This window comes from Ailuropoda melanoleuca, chromosome 5 (assembly GCF_002007445.2).
Source record: "Ailuropoda melanoleuca isolate Jingjing chromosome 5, ASM200744v2, whole genome shotgun sequence".
Lineage (NCBI taxonomy): Eukaryota > Metazoa > Chordata > Mammalia > Carnivora > Ursidae > Ailuropoda > Ailuropoda melanoleuca.
In genome coordinates this window covers 46,655,100-46,675,907 of record NC_048222.1, presented here as the reverse complement: position 1 = coordinate 46,675,907, position 20,808 = coordinate 46,655,100, and the positions used below count along the sequence as shown (strand labels likewise).

Genomic DNA, 20,808 nt, shown 5'->3' with positions numbered 1-20,808 from the left:
AGCTGAAGGCAGACGCTTAACCGCTGTGCCACCCAGGCGCCCCCCATGTTAAACTTTTAAACATTAACGTAATTATCATACAAACATCAAAATGTTCTGGGGAGGAGCTCATGCCATGACTTACTCTGACCCTCAAGTCTCTAAAGGGAGGGCAACTTAGGTTTCAATTTGGGCTTCTGGGCTCAGCTACTGGGCTCATTTTATTTTTCCCTCGTATACCCCAGAGTCCAGTTTTCTTTAAAGGTTGGGAAAGAGACCAACTAGGTAAAAGGGACATTTAAAGAGTTAACCATTCTTTTTTAAGCGACTTACTTGGGAGGATACCAACCTTTTTTCCAGATTTAGAGTGTACTTCCAAATGATATAATTAGAGTTAATTCCCCAAAGAATAATTTTTGCAAAGGAACCCTTACTCCATTTAACTTTGGGCTGTGGAGGGAGGAGAGGCACCTGACCCAGCTTGCGTGAGGGTCTGCAGTACTTATCACTCCATTTCTGACTTGTTCAACTCCAGCAGATTTAAAATCAGCACCTTCCATCTCATGGGCTTGACCACATTCTCACAAATGTGGCAGGCATTATTTGGTACTGCAAGAACAGAGGTTGACAGATGGTCAAGTAAGATGGATCACTAGAAGCTTCGGTTTAGATTGAAAAATAACCTCCCCTGATCTCCCTGCTTTCAGACTCTGATCTCCCTGCTTTTAGACTTCCCTACTTTCCATTTTGCCCCCCATCTAGCCTACATATTATATATTGCCTACAGTTTCCATGTTAGAAGTTTAACTGTGTTGCCTATCTCTTCTGCCACCCCCCATTAAGAAGTTTCTCCTCATTTCCCACCTCAAGACAATGCCACAGTCTCTAAGTCAATCACCCTGGTCATGTCTTAGCCACACCAATGCTATGCATGTTGGTACCTCTGAACACTGACTATACTTTGTCCCTGAGCTTGAATTTCCCTTGCAGTCTGGCAAACTCCTTTCAAGTTTTAGCTCAGATGACATTGCTCATTGATTTGATCTGACAATACTTCACATTTACACAGGGACTTGCAGCTTAAAAAGAACTTTTATATCCATTATTTATTGGGAGGCCACTAGAGCCTATAGAATATGCTGGCAAGGTATAAATATCTGGATTTCGCAGCTGAAAGACCCAAGATCAAAGTGGGGAGAGATACAGCCTTAGCAAATGGAGGAGTTTAGACCAACTCTGTACTCCCCACTTCCCACCCCCTTCCCAACCCTATGCCATCAAACTCCAAATCTGGCTGCCCTCTTCTGAGACTCAACTTCTCATACTTCTCTCCAAGTTGTAGCAGACAGTCTTAACATTCTAAAACCTTCCCCAACTGCTGGATGTGAATTAACTCTAGCACAGGCTCCTGGGAGGCAGAAGGCTTGGCTGACAGCAAACTCAGCACTCCCTGATATGCAAAATGACATTTTGGCCTTAGGCACTTAGTAAGTTATACAGTCCTTGCTCCTTAAGAGTAAAAGTTTTCAGGCACTAGAGTGTAGCATTAAAAAAAGCCAAACTGAATTAGGGACTGACCCACCACTTTATTAGCTTCCCACCATGCACACATATACAGAGACATTCAAGCCTCATGCACTGTGATTTCAGTTTCCCTCACCCTCTTCCTGAACTCAAAAGAACTCATTGTGCAATTTTAAGAGATTGCATTTTGGAATTGGACAGAGACTTCTTAACAGTTGCCCATTGTGGCACTTGGGAAACTATAATCTGCATCACTTTTCGTGGGACAGAAGGCAGAATTTATACTTGCGAAATGCATTCCGTTATTTACTTTTCACATTAGCAAAACTGCTGTTTGTGTATTGTTAGGACCCATGACTAAACAGTTAAAAATACAACACAGACACTGTAAAATACAGTCTATATCTTAGTCGTCTAGAAATGTTAACTTTAAACAGACTGCACTCACTTGATCATTTACACTGGACTCATTTCTCACTTCGGGTTGAAAACTTCAGGAGCAAATTTAAATATTATCTCATGGAGAACAATGCAGTAAGACTGTCTCTGGGCACAATATCCTCTTTATTTATTTGGCGTCGTACTCTAACAGGTTAAACCAAAAAACCCTACAGTTTATTTCTGGAGCTTAAGTTAGGCAGAGGTTTGTTGAAAGACCAACTCGAAAAACTGTGGATGACTTACATTTACTTGGCATTGGAGAACATTACCTGCAGATGATGAGACCTCAGAAGTTGTGTGAAAGGAAAGGCTTTTTTTTTTTTTTTTTTGGCTACATCAGGAAGAATAACAGGTTTGTCCAGACAAGTTTTGGCTGACAGGTGGAATGCTTTTGAGAAGTTTTGAAATGTGGTATCTTTCAAATTGTTTAATCTGGATTTGTACATCCTTTGTTGTTCTAAAATGAAATAGAGTAACACTGAGTGAGTCAGACAGTAATATACCACCTAAGTAAGGTGCTCTTCTTGGTATAAGAAGCAAGAAACACACATTGTTGATTTGTCTCATTACTGGTGATACTAATTTTAATCAGTTAAGATAGTTTCTGCCAGATTTCTTCCAGATTGAGTAAACATATAAGTATGTTATACCTAATAGTAACTATCTTCTGGGGAGATTTTTTAATAAGACAATGTGAATATTCCTGGGCGATCAGGTGGCTCAGTTGGTTAAGTGTCTGCCTTTGGCTCAGGTCATGATCCCAGGATTGAGTCCTGCATCAGGCTTCCTGCTCAACGGAGAGTCTGCTTCTCCTTTTACCCCTCCCAACTGCTGGTGTTCTCTCTTTCTCTCAAATAAATCAATAAAATCTTTTTTAAAAAGGCTATGTGAATATTCCTATTTGCCATCAAATTTTCACCCACCATGTTTAGCATCCTTTGAGGATTCTTACCTAAATTATTAGCTGTATAATGTTTGCAAGTTGATTTTTTTAAGTCCATCACTCCCTCTGGGTTTATTGACTGGCAATCCACTGTCGAACAGAGTATTTCCTTCTTCCCCATTTATTTACTCATTTATGCTAACACGTGCTTGTGGATTACTATTTTACTTAAAGCATTATATGTTACTATCATTCTTTCATGCTCAAATTTTCCCAGACCTAAGAACTCCTTTAAGCTAGTTCCTATGTTCTTTTAACATGCATCCATCACTCTTCGAGCACTTTCTTACTTTCTGATGCAAGACAGTGTTCCAGGTTCAACTTGTATTTTCCCTGCCCCAGACTTGGGATAATATCTCCAAGGAACACTGATTTCTTTTTGGGAAGAATGGAATTTAGAAACCAAGATCTGGGTGCTAGGTGTGTTCATTGCTATGTGAGTGTTACTGCTTCTAGGACCTATCAGCAGAGTTAGGAAATATGTATGCATGTATACACATACACACAGCTGTCTGTTTCTCCGTCTCTCTATATAAAGTACCACAAATTCACTCTGATACTTCCAATTCCAAAACAATACCACCGGGTTTATTCTTGCCTTCCTCTTTTGCATTATTCTCAATATATTTATTTGCTCAGTTAATCTGGTATGTAACCAAACTCCCTGTCCCTTGGCCCTAGTAAAGAGGAAGTAGAGGAAAGAAAAGGCCAGTGTGGTCCCAGACATGCCAGCCCCAATTGCCTGGTTTATCAGCCCAAACGTGGGACCCAACCTTCCTTTCTATTTCTCTCCTTTAATTTGTAGACCGACATTTTCAGTTTACAGATTCCATAGGACATCATCACGTTAATTGTACTGTTGACATTTGGTTAAAAACATAACTAGTTGTCTTTTTACACCATCTATATTCTTCCTCTAATATTTTCATTTAAGTCAGTGGCAGCACTTAGGCTAAAAATTTCAGTTGTCTTTGGAATCTCTACTTCATAATTACACACACACAAGCTACTTCATGTGCCATGACCTTTCGTTCTTTTTTGTATTCCCAACACCTAGTGTCTATAACCTATTTGTGACTCTATGTTACATGAGGTAAACATTCACTTGGGGAAGAGAATCAAATCTCATAGCGGCTAACTCAATAGCTTTCCAATCTACACCTTTTCTATCCACCTGCTATTTGTAGAGTTACCAATTCCTTGCCATAAGTCTTTCCTCTCTCTAATCCTTTATATTGTAAGTTTCCTAAAATTGATGTCATTTTGCTCAAAAAGACCTCAGTATCTCCTCATTGCTTTTAGAATCAAATCAAACTATCTGGAAATAATAAATACCTTCCACTATTAAGCTCTAACTTACCTCTTCAACGTCACCTCCTTATTTCCTTTTACCCCCATGCTTGTTATAAGAGCATATTTGCTATTTTGAAGATCAGCACTTATCATAGGATTTCCCCTCATGCTGTAATGCTCTGCCTCCTTTTTGTTCATATTAATATTTTTCTTGTCTTTCAGAACAAGCTTAAAGGTCATTTTTACCATGAGTTTCTCTTATTTCTAAGCACATCTTCTTACTCCAATGCACTATTGTGCCACTTAAATTCTGCTCTGTATTATAGCTAATTGTACATATCCATCTCTCCAACTAGATTAGAGAATACCCTTAAGACAGAAACCAATCTTACTTATCTTTATATTCCAAGAAATTGGCATAATGTACTATATCCAGTAGATGCTCAAAAAAGTATTAATTCATTTCCAAGTTTTTCAGATCAATTGGCAACGAAGAACTTCATTGTTTCCACCTCACCTTCTCCTTTGTCCTTAATGTTTATAACTCTGATTTCCGTCCTAGCCACTTTAATGAAATTTCTACAGGTGATAATAAATCCATGTAGATATTGCTTTATGAGCAAGAGCATGCAGGTAGGGCCTCGAATGGCTAATCTGTGTGCTGGCAAAACCTGGCTGGAGCAGATGGCGCACTAATGCAGTGCTTGGAAGAGAGGTGAAACCCACAGAACCAGTGTAGCATTGCTTTGCTGCACTGTGACTCTTAAGATTAACATGCACTCTCCTGTGCCGTATATTTCTGGGCAAGCCAAAACTAGGATTGTGTCCTCCACTAGAATGTGAGCTCCTGGAAAAAATAAAATCTATCCTTGATACCTAGACATTCATTTATTCATACATCCAACTTACATTTACTAAGCGACTACAAGACAGTAATACCAGGTTAGGTGTTTGTTACATAATCGTGAACAAAACAAATATGTTCCTGCCTTTGCAGAGCGCATAGTCTATTCAAGAAGAAAGACAGTAAGTCAAACAAACAAATACTGCGATATGTGAAAAGTAACAATGGGGACCTACTTTAGATTGTGTGGCACACAAATGAAAACATTTATTCTACTAAATGTTTTCCAAGAGGTATGTGTAAATTATACCTTCACCATAGATATAAGTGGACCAGGTTCATCAAATCCTTGCCAACACTTACTGTGCTTAACACAGGGTTGCCACAAACCTTCAATCTGTAAAAAAATGTAGTATCTGCAAAGTGCAACAAAGCAAAGTGCAATAAAATGAGGTATGCCTGTACCAAAAATCAAGGGAAAAAACACAAACATGATCAAATACATGTTATAAAAGAGGATTGATTACGCACGAGTGAAAAAAAAAAAACTAAGACTAGAATTATATATACTATCAGGGTTACTCAAATGTATGGCTAAGATAATTTCAAAATAATTACTTGCAAGACCACGTTTTACTAAGTAAAAAGTAATATTAAAAATTAAAAGCCAAGTCTTTCCAGTATTCAGAAGTCTGAAGAAATCTTTGTCTAGTTTTTTTAAAAGAGCAAATTCCAAGGGAATCCCTGCCTCTCCCTTGGTTCACTGCCAAATGAATCACAACTAAAATATTTCTGGGATATGGGAATATGAGACAAAGTTAAAAAAAAAAAAAGATCATGTCCATTAAAAAAAAAAGCTCAATGTTTTAAAAAGGGAATGGCAGGAGGAGGAAATTATATATTAAAATACATAAAATAGTTTTAATAATTATTCATTAATTTAAAAATATTTCATAACAGACTAAAATTAAAAAACAAAACTTGGTATTTGAAGATAAAAATATTCCACTGTTACTGATAATAGTTGAGAAGATTTCTTGGACTTGTTTCTTATATTAACATAAAACACATTAAAAAATTCCAAAAACAAAGCAGATATTACTTTGGATTATAAAACTTGCATTTTATAAATGATGCACATATTTCTGAAACTTTTAATGCACATTAAAGGACAGAGACACAAAAATTAAGTAAGTTCATTCCTTCTAAAGTCCAAATTAGCTACAGTAACATCCGGTGATGATAAGCTTTCCAAATTCATCTATGTGGCCCTAGGAAATTTAATCAATATAGATGAGAAAAAATAGCTTATGTTTTATCGTATCACGTTAGCCTTGTCAGTTGAAATAATGAGATTTTTCTGGAAAACATGCTCATCTCTGCTTTTAGTAGCATATTTCAACACTCAGCTGAAATTTGTGCCAAGAGATAGAGGGATCTATCACCAAACCTATACCACCACAGGTTTGTTTTTTTAAAAACAAAGTGATGGTTGAACAACAAGAAACTGTGAACTTGTGACTTTTCAGAAGCATGGACTTTTTTATTTTTAATTTTAGTTTTTGGCTTGTGCAATGGAATCTCATCAAGTTTTTAAAGATGTTAACTTCATTAACTTGCAACAATCATCATTTTAAAATAGTATATAAAAACTGTCACTATGGGTCAGAAGCAAGGTTTACACTGGCTCAAAATTATCTCTGACAGTGGCAAGACTCAACTTTTTGAGCCAATCTCAACAGACTGGTGATATAATTCAAATTATTAACATAACATACAAGGATAAATATTGCTCTTGAAAAAAGCAAATTATTTTCCTATTTACAGTTTTTGGAAAAGGTCTACTATAAAAATATTTCTCCTCTATGTTTCCCTGCCATGAGAATGTTAAAACATATCTAGAGTCTCCTCAAACATCAATATTAAGAGTATAACGTTCCATTTTAGCTGAAACATTCCTTCACATAGCCAATACATTTTTTCAAGGCACTCTAAGAACTCTCAAGGACACTAAAAGAAAAATGTTCATCTTGTCCACTGATCTTCTAGGCATATTTCCCCTCAAACTTTTCTAAATTGAACATTGTTACAACTAGTTTTTCTTCATTTTCCATGGTAGAGTCCTTAAGTTATTTTTCTTTTATTTGGAGCTTCTCCTTCATTTTCAACTTGCTGAGCAGGCAGACTTTTGGTTTCCATGGAAACCGGATTCCTGCGGCTGCGTGCAGGCATTCTTGTTCCACCAACCTAAGAGATGAAGCAAAGAACAGTTTAACATGTTTACAACATATGTATATACAGTCAACTCTGTGTTATTTATATATGTACTAATTACCTTGCAAATCGTCCTTTGTATGTTTTCAATCTCCAGCTACCTGGTTGCTTCTAAACAAGCTTTAATCTGACACAGTTTAAGGTACGAAACTTTCAAATAGCAATCAGGGAAGGAATAGGTCAGGGTAGATGGAGAGAAGTGAAGGGGAAAACCACTCTCTGCGTTAAATCTGGAAGAGGCTGAAATGTTAAATTAGAAAATGATGGAAGGACAGGACTTTTGAGCAATGTGTTTGCAATAATGACACTGAAGGGCAGGAGAAAGGAAAAAATGAAAAATACGAAGGGAGAGAAAGGAAATACAAGAAACAGGTCAGAAGTGGCAAAGAAGGAGAAAAAATTACAAAATAGAGAAAGGGACAAAGAGTAAGAAAGACAGACTAATCTACAGAGAAAAAGGGGGAAAAATAAATGTGAAAAACAGGAAGGCAAAAGAGAAAATAACCCAAGTAGAAAGGAAAAGTTGAGGGACTAAAAGAGAAGATTCTTGCAAGAAAGAAGGGGAAGAAAAAATTGGAAGGAGGCTACAGAGGAAAAAAGGAAGAAGGGAAATGGGAGCAAGAAAGTTCGTTGGGGTTCTGGTTCTACCTTAAATTCGACTCCTCAGAACAAGTAGCTGCCCACCCTCACTTTCTAGTCCACACAGACCATAGAAATGAGAAGGCATATTCTTAGGACACAATCTCTTGCTAACTACAGTCCTGCTGAAGATGAGATCTGGAAATTCTGTCATCTCCTTGGCCACTGAGAGAGCATAGTTTTAAAAGGGGCAATGGAGAAAGTCAGCCCTTAGAAAGAAGGGCTAAAGCTGTACAGCCTTAGCCATTTGCCCAGAACCTGTCCATTTCTGCCTCTATTTTCCCTGGCCACCTTGTACTCTTGGTTTCTTCACACCATGTCCAGTGAATTAAAGACCTGGTGGTGATGGGTGATATTGTTACTTCAAACACAGTCATATTTCCTAATATATCAGACATATTATTAGCATTCCTCCAAGGGGCTATTGGCTCACTAAGAATGAATCAAACTCCAGCTTCCCTAACCTAGTATGTTATCTCTTCAGGGGCATTTTTTTAGTTTATGATCAGGTGAGACCAAAAAGGAAAAACTCCAGTTGAGATTTGAGTCTGCCAGTGTGTCTGTCTGAATCCAATGAACTTTTCTAACACACTGATTAGAAAAGAGTTGTGGGGGCGCCTGGGTGGCACAGCGGTTAAGTGTCTGCCTTCGGCTCAGGGCGTGATCTCGGCGTTATGGGATCGAGCCCCACATCAGGCTCTTTGGCTATGAGCCTGCTTCTTCCTCTCCCACTCCCCCTGCTTGTGTTCCCTCTCTCGCTGGCTGTCTCTATCTCTGTCGAATAAATAAATAAAATCTTTAAAAAAAAAAAATAATACTTTGAAAAAAAAAAAAAAGAAAAGAGTTGTGATTTTTAGATTATCTATACTACTGCCCACTCAGCTGGTATTTACTATTAGGACTATACTGACCACCCGGATTGTATGTACTATATCGCTGAGGAAAGCATTTTGAAGCTTCCATTGTAAGACTGTGTGTGTGTGTGTGTGTGTGTGTGTGTGTGTGTGTGTGTGTGTGTGTAAAATGAATGTTTATTATGGAAGTTGTAGAAGGAGGAAAGGGATGGGGGCAGAGCCTTTGCAAAAGGACTGGAAGTGGAAAGAAGTCAGGAGTAGCATAGGAAGCAAATGGATTCTCTTATTAATCTCTTCTTCATGCAGCAGGAGGCAGACACAGACTCTACTGGAGTATCTCTCAGGGTTAGTACCTAAGGCACTACACGAGGATGAGAACTGAATTCAAGTGGACAGGGACTAAAGGATTGTATCAGAGGCAGTAACATATGTTATATGAGCTTTTACACTATGAAATATGTGGATGATTTTTGTTTCATACAGGGTCTTATTTCCTTAGGTTTCCTGAAGCTTTAGTCTTTTCCTGTTGCTGCTAAGGCTAAAAACTCTATCTGTGCTTACCTTGACTGGACTAGAAAGACCCATTCCCATGGCCTGGCTGGGAGGAAGTAAGGGAGGAAGGTTGGGTAATTCTCACCAAACACAGGGCTAGATTGTAGCGAGATGTATAAGAGATCACCAGAAATTTTCAAGGGCTTGGAAACATCCCAAACCAAGCATTAATTATCTACCTGTCTACTCTACCTAACAGCTGGGTCTTAGATAATTTCACTAAGGATTTGTCCCTGGCACTGAATGTGTGAAGTGTCTTAAAAAATACAAATCAACAACTGCTCAGTGGCATACATATAATTGAATTGTTTAATTTTGTATCTCTGTGGCCAAATGGCATTGTATCAAAGTATTTCAGAATTATATGTCACAGGTAACAGGCCATAATCAAAATTTCTAAATTAAAAAGAAATCATTATCCTAGAAAGAACATAAATCTTTCAAAAGTAGTTTTCAATTATTATATTTAAGTTAGTGAAGGAAATTTTGCCTTAATAAGTTATAAAAATCACTACTCAAATGAAATTTAAACTGGAAATAACCAACCAAAACTGTAGATAAGATGGTTTAAAATATTAACAACTTCATCCACTCTTTCATTTGTAGCAACTAGTTAACCACATTTATATATTCTCATGGCCAAAGTTAGCTAAGACTGTTCAAGGAGTTCTCATTTCTGAAAAGATCCTTCCAAAAAGTAATTTAGAAAGAACTGAAAAACATAAACAACTTCATTCACTGTAAATTATTTTTAAAAATCCTCAATTTTTGCATTCCAGCTATTTCTAAAAGGACTTGAAAACGTTTATGGATTGATATAACACAGAAAGAAAAAAGAACAGAAGATATCCACAGGATACACAATTGACAGATATTCTGGGACACACATATTGAGAAGATTATGGAAGTCAGACAATAATTTTAACTCCAAGATTTTTGGCAGCACAGAAGGAAAATACACTCAGTTTTTATTTCCTGAACATTCAGATTTATTTGTATAGAACAAAACTTTTCCTAAAGCTAAACCCAAAGTGGAATATCTTATATGATATAAAGAATGAGTGACATGGTGAACAGTATCTCTAGCCATGGCTTTATAAAAGTTTCAGACAAGGAAAAACCATTCAATTGGTATTTCTGGGAAGGATTCTATAAAGACAGTAATGTTAACTATAACTCAATAAATACTGAGTAATACAATACTAAGCAAACAATTTAGTCCTTAACAGTTTATTGTACATTTAATAAGGTACTGCATTCACTAATTACTAACACTTACTTTTTAATTTTTCTATATCCTACTTATCAATTTTTAATTGTATCATAATTTTATTGTAAGTATTCTTCTGCAAATTGCCTCAAATATATAATGAAATGAAACAGTATACATAAATAAGAATCACAAAAAATATATAACTTTGCTTCTCACAAGAACACAGGGATTTAACTATGTGGATGCATTACTCATGCTCCCGCTGGGCAAGCTAATGGAATTTTCCTTAGTTGACTTATAAACTTAACAAAAACATAAACTTCCACTGACAATGACTGGACTCAGTAAAGCATACAACTTTATCTACCCTTCTTATGAATATAATTTTTAGATGATGTTGTAACTAATGTGGACATGAAGTTGAAATATTGTATTATCAATGAAATACATGATTAATAAACAACTTAATGGAACATTAATTGCAAAAAAGATCTTACCTTTTGTTGTGGTGTGGGACCTAGTGATTTAGGTGGAAAAGTACAAGGTATTCTTCCATGATGGATATGATATGGTAATAACAGACTGGGATCTAAAGGGACCCAGGGAACTGAGAGACTGGAAGGCACACCAGGAAGGCCACAATGTGTTTTATGCAAATTGTAGGCTGTCCGAGTAACTTTTCCATCAGAGGTCTTGTAGATCAGGAGTGAAGAATCTTCCGCTGCATGAGACAACAAGTAGGAACCCTCCTGCAAACTAAATCATACAAGGAAATTTCAACTCACTGGCTCATGGTGTCAATTTCAACAGAATTTTTGTAATCACGATCTATTAGTAAAATCCAAAACAATTATGAGAATGGAATACCACCTCTAAAAATATTTTATGACCAAATAAGATTTAAGAAGTCTTATTATTTTTTTTTGGAGAAAATACCTGCAAAACATATATTTGATAAAGATTTTTACCCCAAATATATAAATTATTCCTCCAACTCAATAATAAGAAAATAAACAATCCAAATCTTTAAATGGACAAAAGATTTGAATACATACTTCACCAAAATGAAGTGGTGTGGATGGCAGATAAAAATGTAAAAAAATGCTCAACATCATTAGTCATTAGATAAATGCACCTCACAATCACAATGAGATAACAGTACACACCTATTAGAAGGGCTAAACATTTCTTTAAATGCTAACAATGCCAAGTGCTAGCGAGGATGTGGAGCAATTCGAATCCTCATCGCGTTGACGAGACAGCCGCTTCGGAAATCAGCTTGGCAGTTTCTTACGAATTTATTTTATTTTATTTTTTTTAAAGGTTTTATTTATTTGACAGAGATAGAGACAGCCAGCGAGAGAGGGAACACAAGCAGGGGGAGTGGGAGAGGAAGAAGCAGGCTCCTAGTGGAGGAGCCTGATGTGGGGCTCGATCCCACAACGCCGGGATCACGCCCTGAGCCGAAGGCAGGCGCCTAACCACTGTGCCACCCAGGCGCCCCTATTTTTTTTTCCATAACAATATTTTTATTATATTATGTTATTCACCATACAGTACATCCCTGGTTTTTGATGTAAAGTTCGATGATTCATTAGTTGCGTATAATACCCAGTGCACCATGCAATACGTGCCCTTCTTACTACCCATCACCAGTCTATCCCATTCCCCCAAACCCCTCCCCTCTGAAGCCCTCAGTTTGTTTTTCAGAGTCCATAGTCTCTCATGCTTCGTTCCTCCTTCTGATTACCCCCCCTTTCTTTATCCCTTTCTTCTCCTACAGATCTTCCTAGTTCTTATGTTCCATAGATGAGAGAAACCATATGATAATTGTCTTTCTCTGCTTGACTTATTTCACTTAGCATTATCTCCTCCAGTGCCGTCCATGTTGCAGCAAATGTTGAGAACTCGTTCTTTCTGATAGCTGAGTAATATTCCATTGTATATATGGACCACAGCTTCTTAATCCAGTCATCTGTTGAAGGGCATCTCGGCTCCTTCCATGATTTGGCTATTGTGGACAATGCAGCTATGAACATTATTTAGCATATGGCCCTTCTCTTCACTACACCTGTATCTTTGGGGTAAATACCCAGTAGTGCAATGGCTGGATCATAGGGTAGCTCAATTTTTAACTTTTTAAGGGACCTCCACACTGTTTTCCAGAGTGGCTGTACCAACTTGCATTCCCACCAACAATGTAGGAGGGATCCCCTTTCTCCACATCCTCTCCAACAATTGTTGTTTCTTGCCTTGTCTATCTTTGCCATTCTAACTGGCGTAAGGTGGTATCTCAGTGTGGTTTTGATTTGAATTTCCCTGATGGCTAATGATTTTGAACATTTTTTCATGTGTCTGTTAGCCATTTGTATGTCTTCATTGGAAAAGTGTCTGTTCATATCTTCTGCCCATTTTATGATTTGTTTATTTGTTTCTCGTGTATTGAGTTTGAGAAGTTCTTTGTAGATCTTGGATACCAGTCCTTTATCTGTGGTGTCCTTTGCAAATATATTCTCCCATTCCGTGGGCTGTCTCTTAGTTTTTTTGACTGTTTCCTTGGCTGTGCAGAAGCTCTTTATCCTGATAAAGTCCCATAAGTTCATTTTATCTTTTATTTCTCTTGCCTTTGGAGATGTGTCGTGAAAAAGGTTGCTCTGGCCGATGTCATAGAAGTTGTTGCCTATGTTCTCCTCTAGAATTTTGATGGATTCCTGTCTCACATTGAGGTCTTTCATCCATTTGGAGTTTATTTTTGTGTATGGTGTGAGAGAGTGGTCAAGTTTCATTCTTTTGCATGTAGCTGTCCAATTTTCCCAGCACCATTTATTGAAGAGACTGTCTTTTTTCCACCGGATGTTTTTTCCTGCTTTATCAAAGATTAGTTGCCCAAAGAGCCGAGGGTCCATTTCTGGGTTCTCTATTCTGTTCCATTGGTCGATGTGTCTGTTTTTGTGCCAGTACCATGCTGTCTTTGTGATCACAGCTTTGTAGTACAGCTCGAAATCCGGCATTGTGATGCCCCCAGCTTTGTTTTTCCTTTTCAACAGTTCCTTGGAGATTCGGGGCCTTTTCTGGTTCCATACAAATTTAAGGACTATTTGTTCCAGTTCTTTGAAAAATGTCCTCGGTATTTTGATCGGGATAGCATTGAAAGTGTAGATTGCTCTGGGTAGTATGGACATTTTAACTATGTTAATTCTTCCAATCCATGAGCATGGAATATTTTTCCATCTTTTTATGTCTTCCTCAATATCTTTCAAAAGTGATCTATAGTTTCTAGCATATAGGTCCTTTACGTCTCTGGTTAAGTTAATTCCAAGGTAACGTATGGTTTTTGGTGTTATTGTAAATGGGATGGATTCCCTAATTTCTCTTTCTTCAGTCTCGTTATTCGTGTATAGAAATGCAACTGATTTCTGGGCATTGATTTTGTATCCTGCCACCTTACTGAATTGTTCTATAACTTCTAATAGTTTGGGAGTGGATTCCTTTGGGTTTTCCATATAGAGTATCATGTCATCTGCAAAGAGAGACAGTTTGACTTCTTCTTTGCCGATTTGGATACCTTTGATCCCTTTTTGTCTTCTGATTGCTGTTGCAAGGACTTCTAGTACTATGTTGAATAATAGTGGCGAGAGTGGGCATCCTTGTCGTGTTCCTGATCTTAAGGGAAAGGCTTCCAGCTTTTCCCCATTGAGAATAATGCTTGCAGTAGGCTTTTCATAGATGGCTTTTATGAGATTGAGAAATGTACCCTCTATTCCTACACTCTGAAGGGTTTTAATCAGGAAAGGATGCTGTATTTTGTCAAATGCTTTTTCTGCATCAATTGAGAGGATCATATGGTTCTTGAGTCTTTTCTTGTTGATATGATGTATCACATTGATTGATTTGCGAGTGTTGAACCATGCTTGCATCCCAGGTATGAATCCCACTTGGTCATGATGGATAATCCTTTTAATGTACTGTTGGATTCTATTAGCAAGGATCTTGTTGAGGATTTTGGCATCCATATTCATTAGAGAAATCGGTCTGTAATTCTCCTTTTTGAGGGGGTCTTTGCCTGGTTTGGGGATCAAGGTAATATTAGCCTCATAGAATGAGTTTGGTAGCTTTCCTTCTGTTTCTATTTTTTGAAATAGCTTTAGGAGAATAGGTATTATTTCTTCTTTGAATGTTTGGTAGAATTCCCCAGGAAAACCGTCTGGGCCTGGAGTTTTATTATTTGGAAGGTTGTTTATCACTGACTCAATTTCTTCATAGTTAATTGGCCTATTTAAGAAATCTATTTCTTCCTGTTTCAGTCTTGGTAGTTTATAGGTTTCCAGGAAGGCCTCCATCTCTTCCAGATTGTTTAGTTTTTTGGCANTAAAATCATATGTTATCTTGGAATTAACTTAACCAGAGACGTAAAGGATCTATATTCTAGAAACTGCAAATCACTCTTGAAAGACACTGAAGAAGACACAAAAAGATGGAAAAACATTCCATGCTCATGGATCGGAAGAATAAACATAGTTAAAATGTCTATGCTACCCAGAGCAATCTACACTTTCAATGCTATCCCGATCAAAATACCGAGGACATTTTTCAAAGAACTGGAACAAATAGTCCTTAAATTTGTATGGAACCAGAAAAGGCCCCGAATCTCCAAGGAACTGTTGAAAAGGAAAAACAAAGCTGGGGGCATCACAATGCCGGATTTCGAGCTGTACTACAAAGCTGTGATCACAAAGACAGCATGGTACTGGCACAAAAACAGACACATCGACCAATGGAACAGAATAGAGAACCCAGAAATGGACCCTCGGCTCTTTGGGCAACTAATCTTTGATAAAGCAGGAAAAAACATCCGGTGGAAAAAAGACAGTCTCTTCAATAAATGGTTCTGGGAAAATTGGACAGCTACACGCAAAAGAATGAAACTCGACCACTCTCTCACACCATACACAAAGATAAACTCCAAATGGATGAAAGACCTAGATGTGAGACAGGAATCCATCAAAATTCTAGAGGAGAACATAGGCAACAACTTCTATGACATCGGCCAGAGCAACCTTTTTCACGACACATCGCCAAAGGCAAGAGAAATAAAAGATAAAATGAACTTNAAGTCTTATTTTTAAGTATTTTCGTGATTTTTGGACAACTAATTTTAATTGTTATTCTGAAGTTCAGGATACATAATTATTTTCTTTTTACTGTTATCTCAGTCAATTCCAAGTATTCAATAATTTAATGGGAAATAGCCTGCCTAATTCTCTAATCCATGCACAACACATACTGAAAAGCATTTCATGAGTGTACATACACAGTATTCCTATACAGACCATCTAATTCATTCAACAAACATAGCTCTCGCTTTGTATCCAATAATACAAAGATTAAGAGATATAAAAGGGAATGTGGTATATTCACTACACTTAGCTTAAAGTGTAAGAAAAAAATGGAACAATCACAATACAATATGAGGTGCTATGAGAATATAATAATAACAATAGCAGCTGATAGGTACTGAATGTTTATCATGAGCTAACTACTGTTATACTGCTTATATCCATTTTGTTATTAAATCCTCCACAACAAATCCTCAAGGTATAATATTAATAATTCATCCCATATTACAGATAAATAGAAATTAGAGATACTAAGCAATTTGCCCAAAGTTCTGAGTGTAGGGCTTAGATATAAACCCAGGCAGTTCAATCTACAGCCATACCCTTAATCATGATCCACTATTGTTACAATAATCACTTCTGCCAAACATCAAATCTACATTTTCCTTTTCTCCTTAGAAAGTTTTAAGGACTTCAGTGTATCAAAATAAAGAGCTAAAAGGATACAATTAATATTTTGTGCTTTCTTGGGATTTTACATTCCTCTAGCTCAAAGACGCTAAGGAGAATTTCAGTTCTTTCCCATATCACTTAAAATAAGGATTAATCATACTTCCTTGTATCCATCTGCCTACAAGCCTGATAAGTTAAATTTCCATAAATTTTTTTTAAGCAGAAAAGTAATAGGTGTTGACAAAGGAGGTTAGAGAATTATTCCTACCCTCTGGAGAACTTTTTTTTCGAAACAATCACCTTCATATTTTTATATAAGGAAATGAGTAATAACTGATTTGGTAGTAGGAATAAATAACAATTCAAAGATGGAGCTTTTATTGATGAAAATCATATATTTTAACTACCTTCACTAAAAACGATGTAAGCTCTGGTTTATAGAGAATTCATGGAGAATGCAAAACTTCAAGAAAGAGTATTTTAGAGGTGCCATACAGTGCAATATACATGGATGGATACTAACTATAGTGGACAGAATAATGACCTTCCAAGATGACTAGATCCAAAACCCTAGAACCTGTAAATATGTTACATTACAAGGCAAAGGGGAATTAAGATGGAATTAGAGTTCCTAACCTGCTGATTTTTAAGTGGTAAGATTTTCCTGGATTATCTTACTGGGCCCACTGTAATCATAAGAGTCCTTCAATGTAGGAGAGGAAAGCAGAGGAGAGATTTAACTATGAAAGGAGTCAGAACGATGTGATGTGAGGACTCAACTTGCCTTTGAAACTTTGAAAAAGGAAGAGGGCCACAAGCCAAGGAATGCAGGTGGCCTCTAGAATTTACAAAAGTCAAGGAAAGAGACCATACCCAGAGCCTACAGAAAAAAAAAAAAAAATCAGTCCTGCTGACATATTGATTTCAACCCAGAAGACCTGTTATACTTACAGAACTGAAAGATAATAAATTTGTGTTGTTTTAAAACACCAATTTTGGGGTAATTTGCTATAGGTGCAGTAGAAAGCGAACACATAAACTAAGATATTGATAATAAGATCTCAAAAAGCAGTTGACACATTTCATGCATAAGTACTGCACTTCACATGAAGAACACAATAAACAAAAGAGAATTTCTGCCACAGAATCACAGAACTGAAAAGTACCTAAGAAATCACCAAACTCAACACCATCATTTTATAAATAAGGAAACTAACATCCAGTTGCATAATAAGTAAAAGAGTTAGAACTTTGAGATTTTTCACTTTTATTTCAGACTCTTGAATTGTTTTTTAGTTTATCTTTTGGTAAGGGCATAACAGGAGTACAAAAGTTCACACAATAAAACAGTCTCATAAATCATCAGGTAGAGAATCCATATTCTAAGATTTCTCACGGACTTAATGATTTTTGAACACTAGCTCTATGTTGCTTCCATAACGGCCCCCAGGATATCCATACCCTAATCTTCAGAACTTCTGAATGTTACCTTTAATGGCTTTCTAAATGTGATTAAGGTACAATGTGATAAAGGGCAGAAATTTGAGTGATACGCTTTGAAGATGGACAGAGGTCACAAGTCAAGGGATACAGATAGCCACTAAAAGGTGAAAACCAAGACAAGGAAATGACTGCTCCCTTAGAGCCTCCAAAAACAATCAGCCCTGCTGACACAAATTTAGTCCAGTGAAAATGATTTCGGATTTCTGACCTCCAAAACTGTAAAAGAGTAAGTTTGTGCTGTTTTAAGGCAATAAGCTTGTGGTAATTTGTTACATGGCAATTGGAAACCTAACACAACAGAGCCTTACAGAAAAATATTTAACTGCAAGGAAACCAGATACTATCATATGATCTTCTTATTTATATTTTCACAATTTCAACCTTGACAAAAAAGAATAAATCTTGCATTTCTGGGTTACACTCTATGACCCCTAATAGCATATATTCAAATTTTCTATGAATTTCCACCCAAGAAAATCACATACATCAATGCAAAATGTCCCAAAAAAACAAAACAAAAACAAAAACACTTACCTACTCAATTTCTTTAGAATGTGTTGGAGGATGTTAAATAAACTTGAAATCCTATTAAACAGAAGAAGATTCTTGTAAAATTAAATGACAAAAAAAGTATTCTTAACAATTATAGCTCCTTAGAGAAATACCCTCACCAACAAAGAAAAAAAAAACATATAAAGTAGAAAACACAGAATACCAAAATCAATTAATTATAATGTTTACTTATTTTTTGCCATTTCCTGATTTCTCTTTAAGATAATAAAGTACTTAGCCTGTGTGAATCACAGCAGTTGTGAAGAGATCGCTATTTTATATTCAAATTATAAACTTTTGAAAATATTCAAGAAGTCTTTAGCAGAACTAATCTGCAAAAGAGTTTGCCTTTTAGAGATGGTGGTGAATTAGCTTCCAAAAAAACTAAGAGGTATTTCAAATGTGTGATACCAGAGAAGCCACTGAATGGCAGCAGGAGAGTTAAAGGGAAATGATATATTTCTTTAGTATCTATTCTAGCCCGAAATCCAATCCCCCTACAATTTATTTTAAAATTGGTTTCATTGGGAAAGGTGGGGCAGGCAGTGAGTAATGTACAGAAAATCTTTTTTATTCATGTAAAGAAAAAGTTACTCCTCAAAGGAGGCAGTCCTTATAATAGAAATGGACATTTTTAAGGGCAAGCAGAGAATTCAAGACTGAACCTGAGATCCTTCAAAAATTGTGTCAAGCCCCAAAGCTAGAACTATGGAACCAGTCTAAGTCAGGACAATTTCTCATCCTAATGGTGAATCAAATATATTAACTACCAAGGCTGCCACTCTAGCTCAGCTGTATGCGCTAGAACAAGTCAAAGTCCCAGTTTCCCCACATATAAAATAGGGATAATACTCCCACCAGTCCTTTCTAGAAAGCTGTGAGATATAAATTAATTTTTGTAAATTATTTTCCTTTGCATTTAGGTATTTGGAGTCCTGAGCACAATAAACTCATTTCAATATGATGTACAGTAATACTGGCACAGGGGAAACTTTTAGTAGTTAGGCTGTCTAAATGAATGTATAAAATCCTTAGAGCTAAGAGTCTATATGACTGTCCTGTTGTTTCCCAGCCCTGATAAGGGGTGCTCTCGTGTACGTCCCAGATGGTGGGCTACTACTCTTGCTCTAGCCTCCTTTGTCTCAAGTAGAAAGACTGGTGTCACTGGTATTTGATTTAATTTGAAAGTAGACATGAAATGGATCACAAACTGGGTTAGGGGAAGAAGCCTCAATGTATAAAAGAATTAAAAGTCTTGAAAATAAATGACTTAAGCTTAACTAATATTTAGAAATAGACAAAAGTAGTGATTATGTTCACAAGTTTTAAGAATCCCACCACAAAGTAAACTTTCTTACTTGAGTGCTGAAAGTTTTTCTTTTAATTCTTCTGAGGTAATTTCTTCTAACAGAAAAAGTTTTGAAGTAAATGCATCGATATGACCTAAAATAAAATATCAAACTTAAAAAGAACAATTACAGTATTAAAAAAAAAAGTTATCCATTCTTCTTAAAGATGTTTATACAAAACTGTAACAACTGTAAAGGAATTTTACATTCCAAAAAGAGACTTACACATTTTATTAAGTTTATTAATTAAAGCCATATTTTATTTATTTTTCTAAAGGATTTTATTTATTTGAGAGAGAGAGCAAGATGGGGAGGGACAGAGGGAGAGGGAGAGAATTTCAAGCAGACTCTGTGCTGAGTGCAGACTCTGCCACGGGGCTCAATCTCATGATCCAGAGATGATGACCTGAGCTGAAACCAAGAGTCAGATGCTCAACCGACTGAGCCACCCAGGCGTCCCAAAACTGTATTTTAAAATGACACAAAAGTATTGGTTCTAAAATATTTGCTGAATATAGAAAAGTTTACACATGTGCACACCAAAAAAAATCTCTAAGACCCAAATTTAAGAATAACAACTGTTAAAATATTAGTGGTTCTGTTTCCTATTAGTTTAAGTTGCATTTTAATAGAGATTATATTTTTAGAGAGATATGTACCTATTATCAAAGCAAACGGATAGTCAAATTTATAATTTGGGCATGCTCTGCACATTTCTAAGAAACACTTGGTTCTTTTTTTTTTTTTAAGATTTATTTATTTATTTGAGAGAGCGAGCATGAGCAGGGGGGAACGGCAGAGGGAAAAAGGAGAATCCTGAAGCAGACTCCCTGCTGAGAGCGGAGCCTGACACAGGGCTTGATCCCAGGACCCCAAGATTATGACCTGAGCCAAAATCAAGAGTCAGCTGCTTAACCAACTGAGCCCCCCAGGCCCCCCCCCCCCATTCTTTTTTTTTTTTTTTTTTTTAAGATTTTATTTATTTATTTTACAGAGAGAGACAGCCAATGAGAGAGGGAACACAAGCAGGGGGAGAGGGAAAGGAAGAAGCAGCCTCCC

At 36.7% G+C, this 20,808-nt stretch overlaps 1 protein-coding gene across 6 annotated transcripts in view; it reads right to left on the bottom strand.

The window, feature by feature from the left end:
- Nucleotides 1-6,126: 6,126 nt before the first annotated feature.
- The window catches only part of ICE2 (interactor of little elongation complex ELL subunit 2), a 68,765-nt gene continuing 54,083 nt past the window's right edge, over nucleotides 6,127-20,808 (bottom strand). For 5 of the 6 annotated variants that reach the window (XM_002922960.4, XM_019803476.2, XM_034660896.1 and 2 more), the window contains 4 exons: nucleotides 19,759-19,843; nucleotides 18,383-18,433; nucleotides 11,054-11,312; nucleotides 6,127-7,271 (listed from right to left, as the gene is read on the bottom strand). In XM_002922960.4, coding sequence (XP_002923006.1) covers nucleotides 7,149-7,271; nucleotides 11,054-11,312; nucleotides 18,383-18,433; nucleotides 19,759-19,843 — 518 coding nt within the window. In that variant the 3' untranslated portion in view covers nucleotides 6,127-7,148. Of the gene's footprint in view, nucleotides 7,272-11,053; nucleotides 11,313-18,382; nucleotides 18,434-19,758; nucleotides 19,844-20,808 lie in introns of those variants that run through there. The other variant, XR_004625607.1, reaches the window with a different exon arrangement.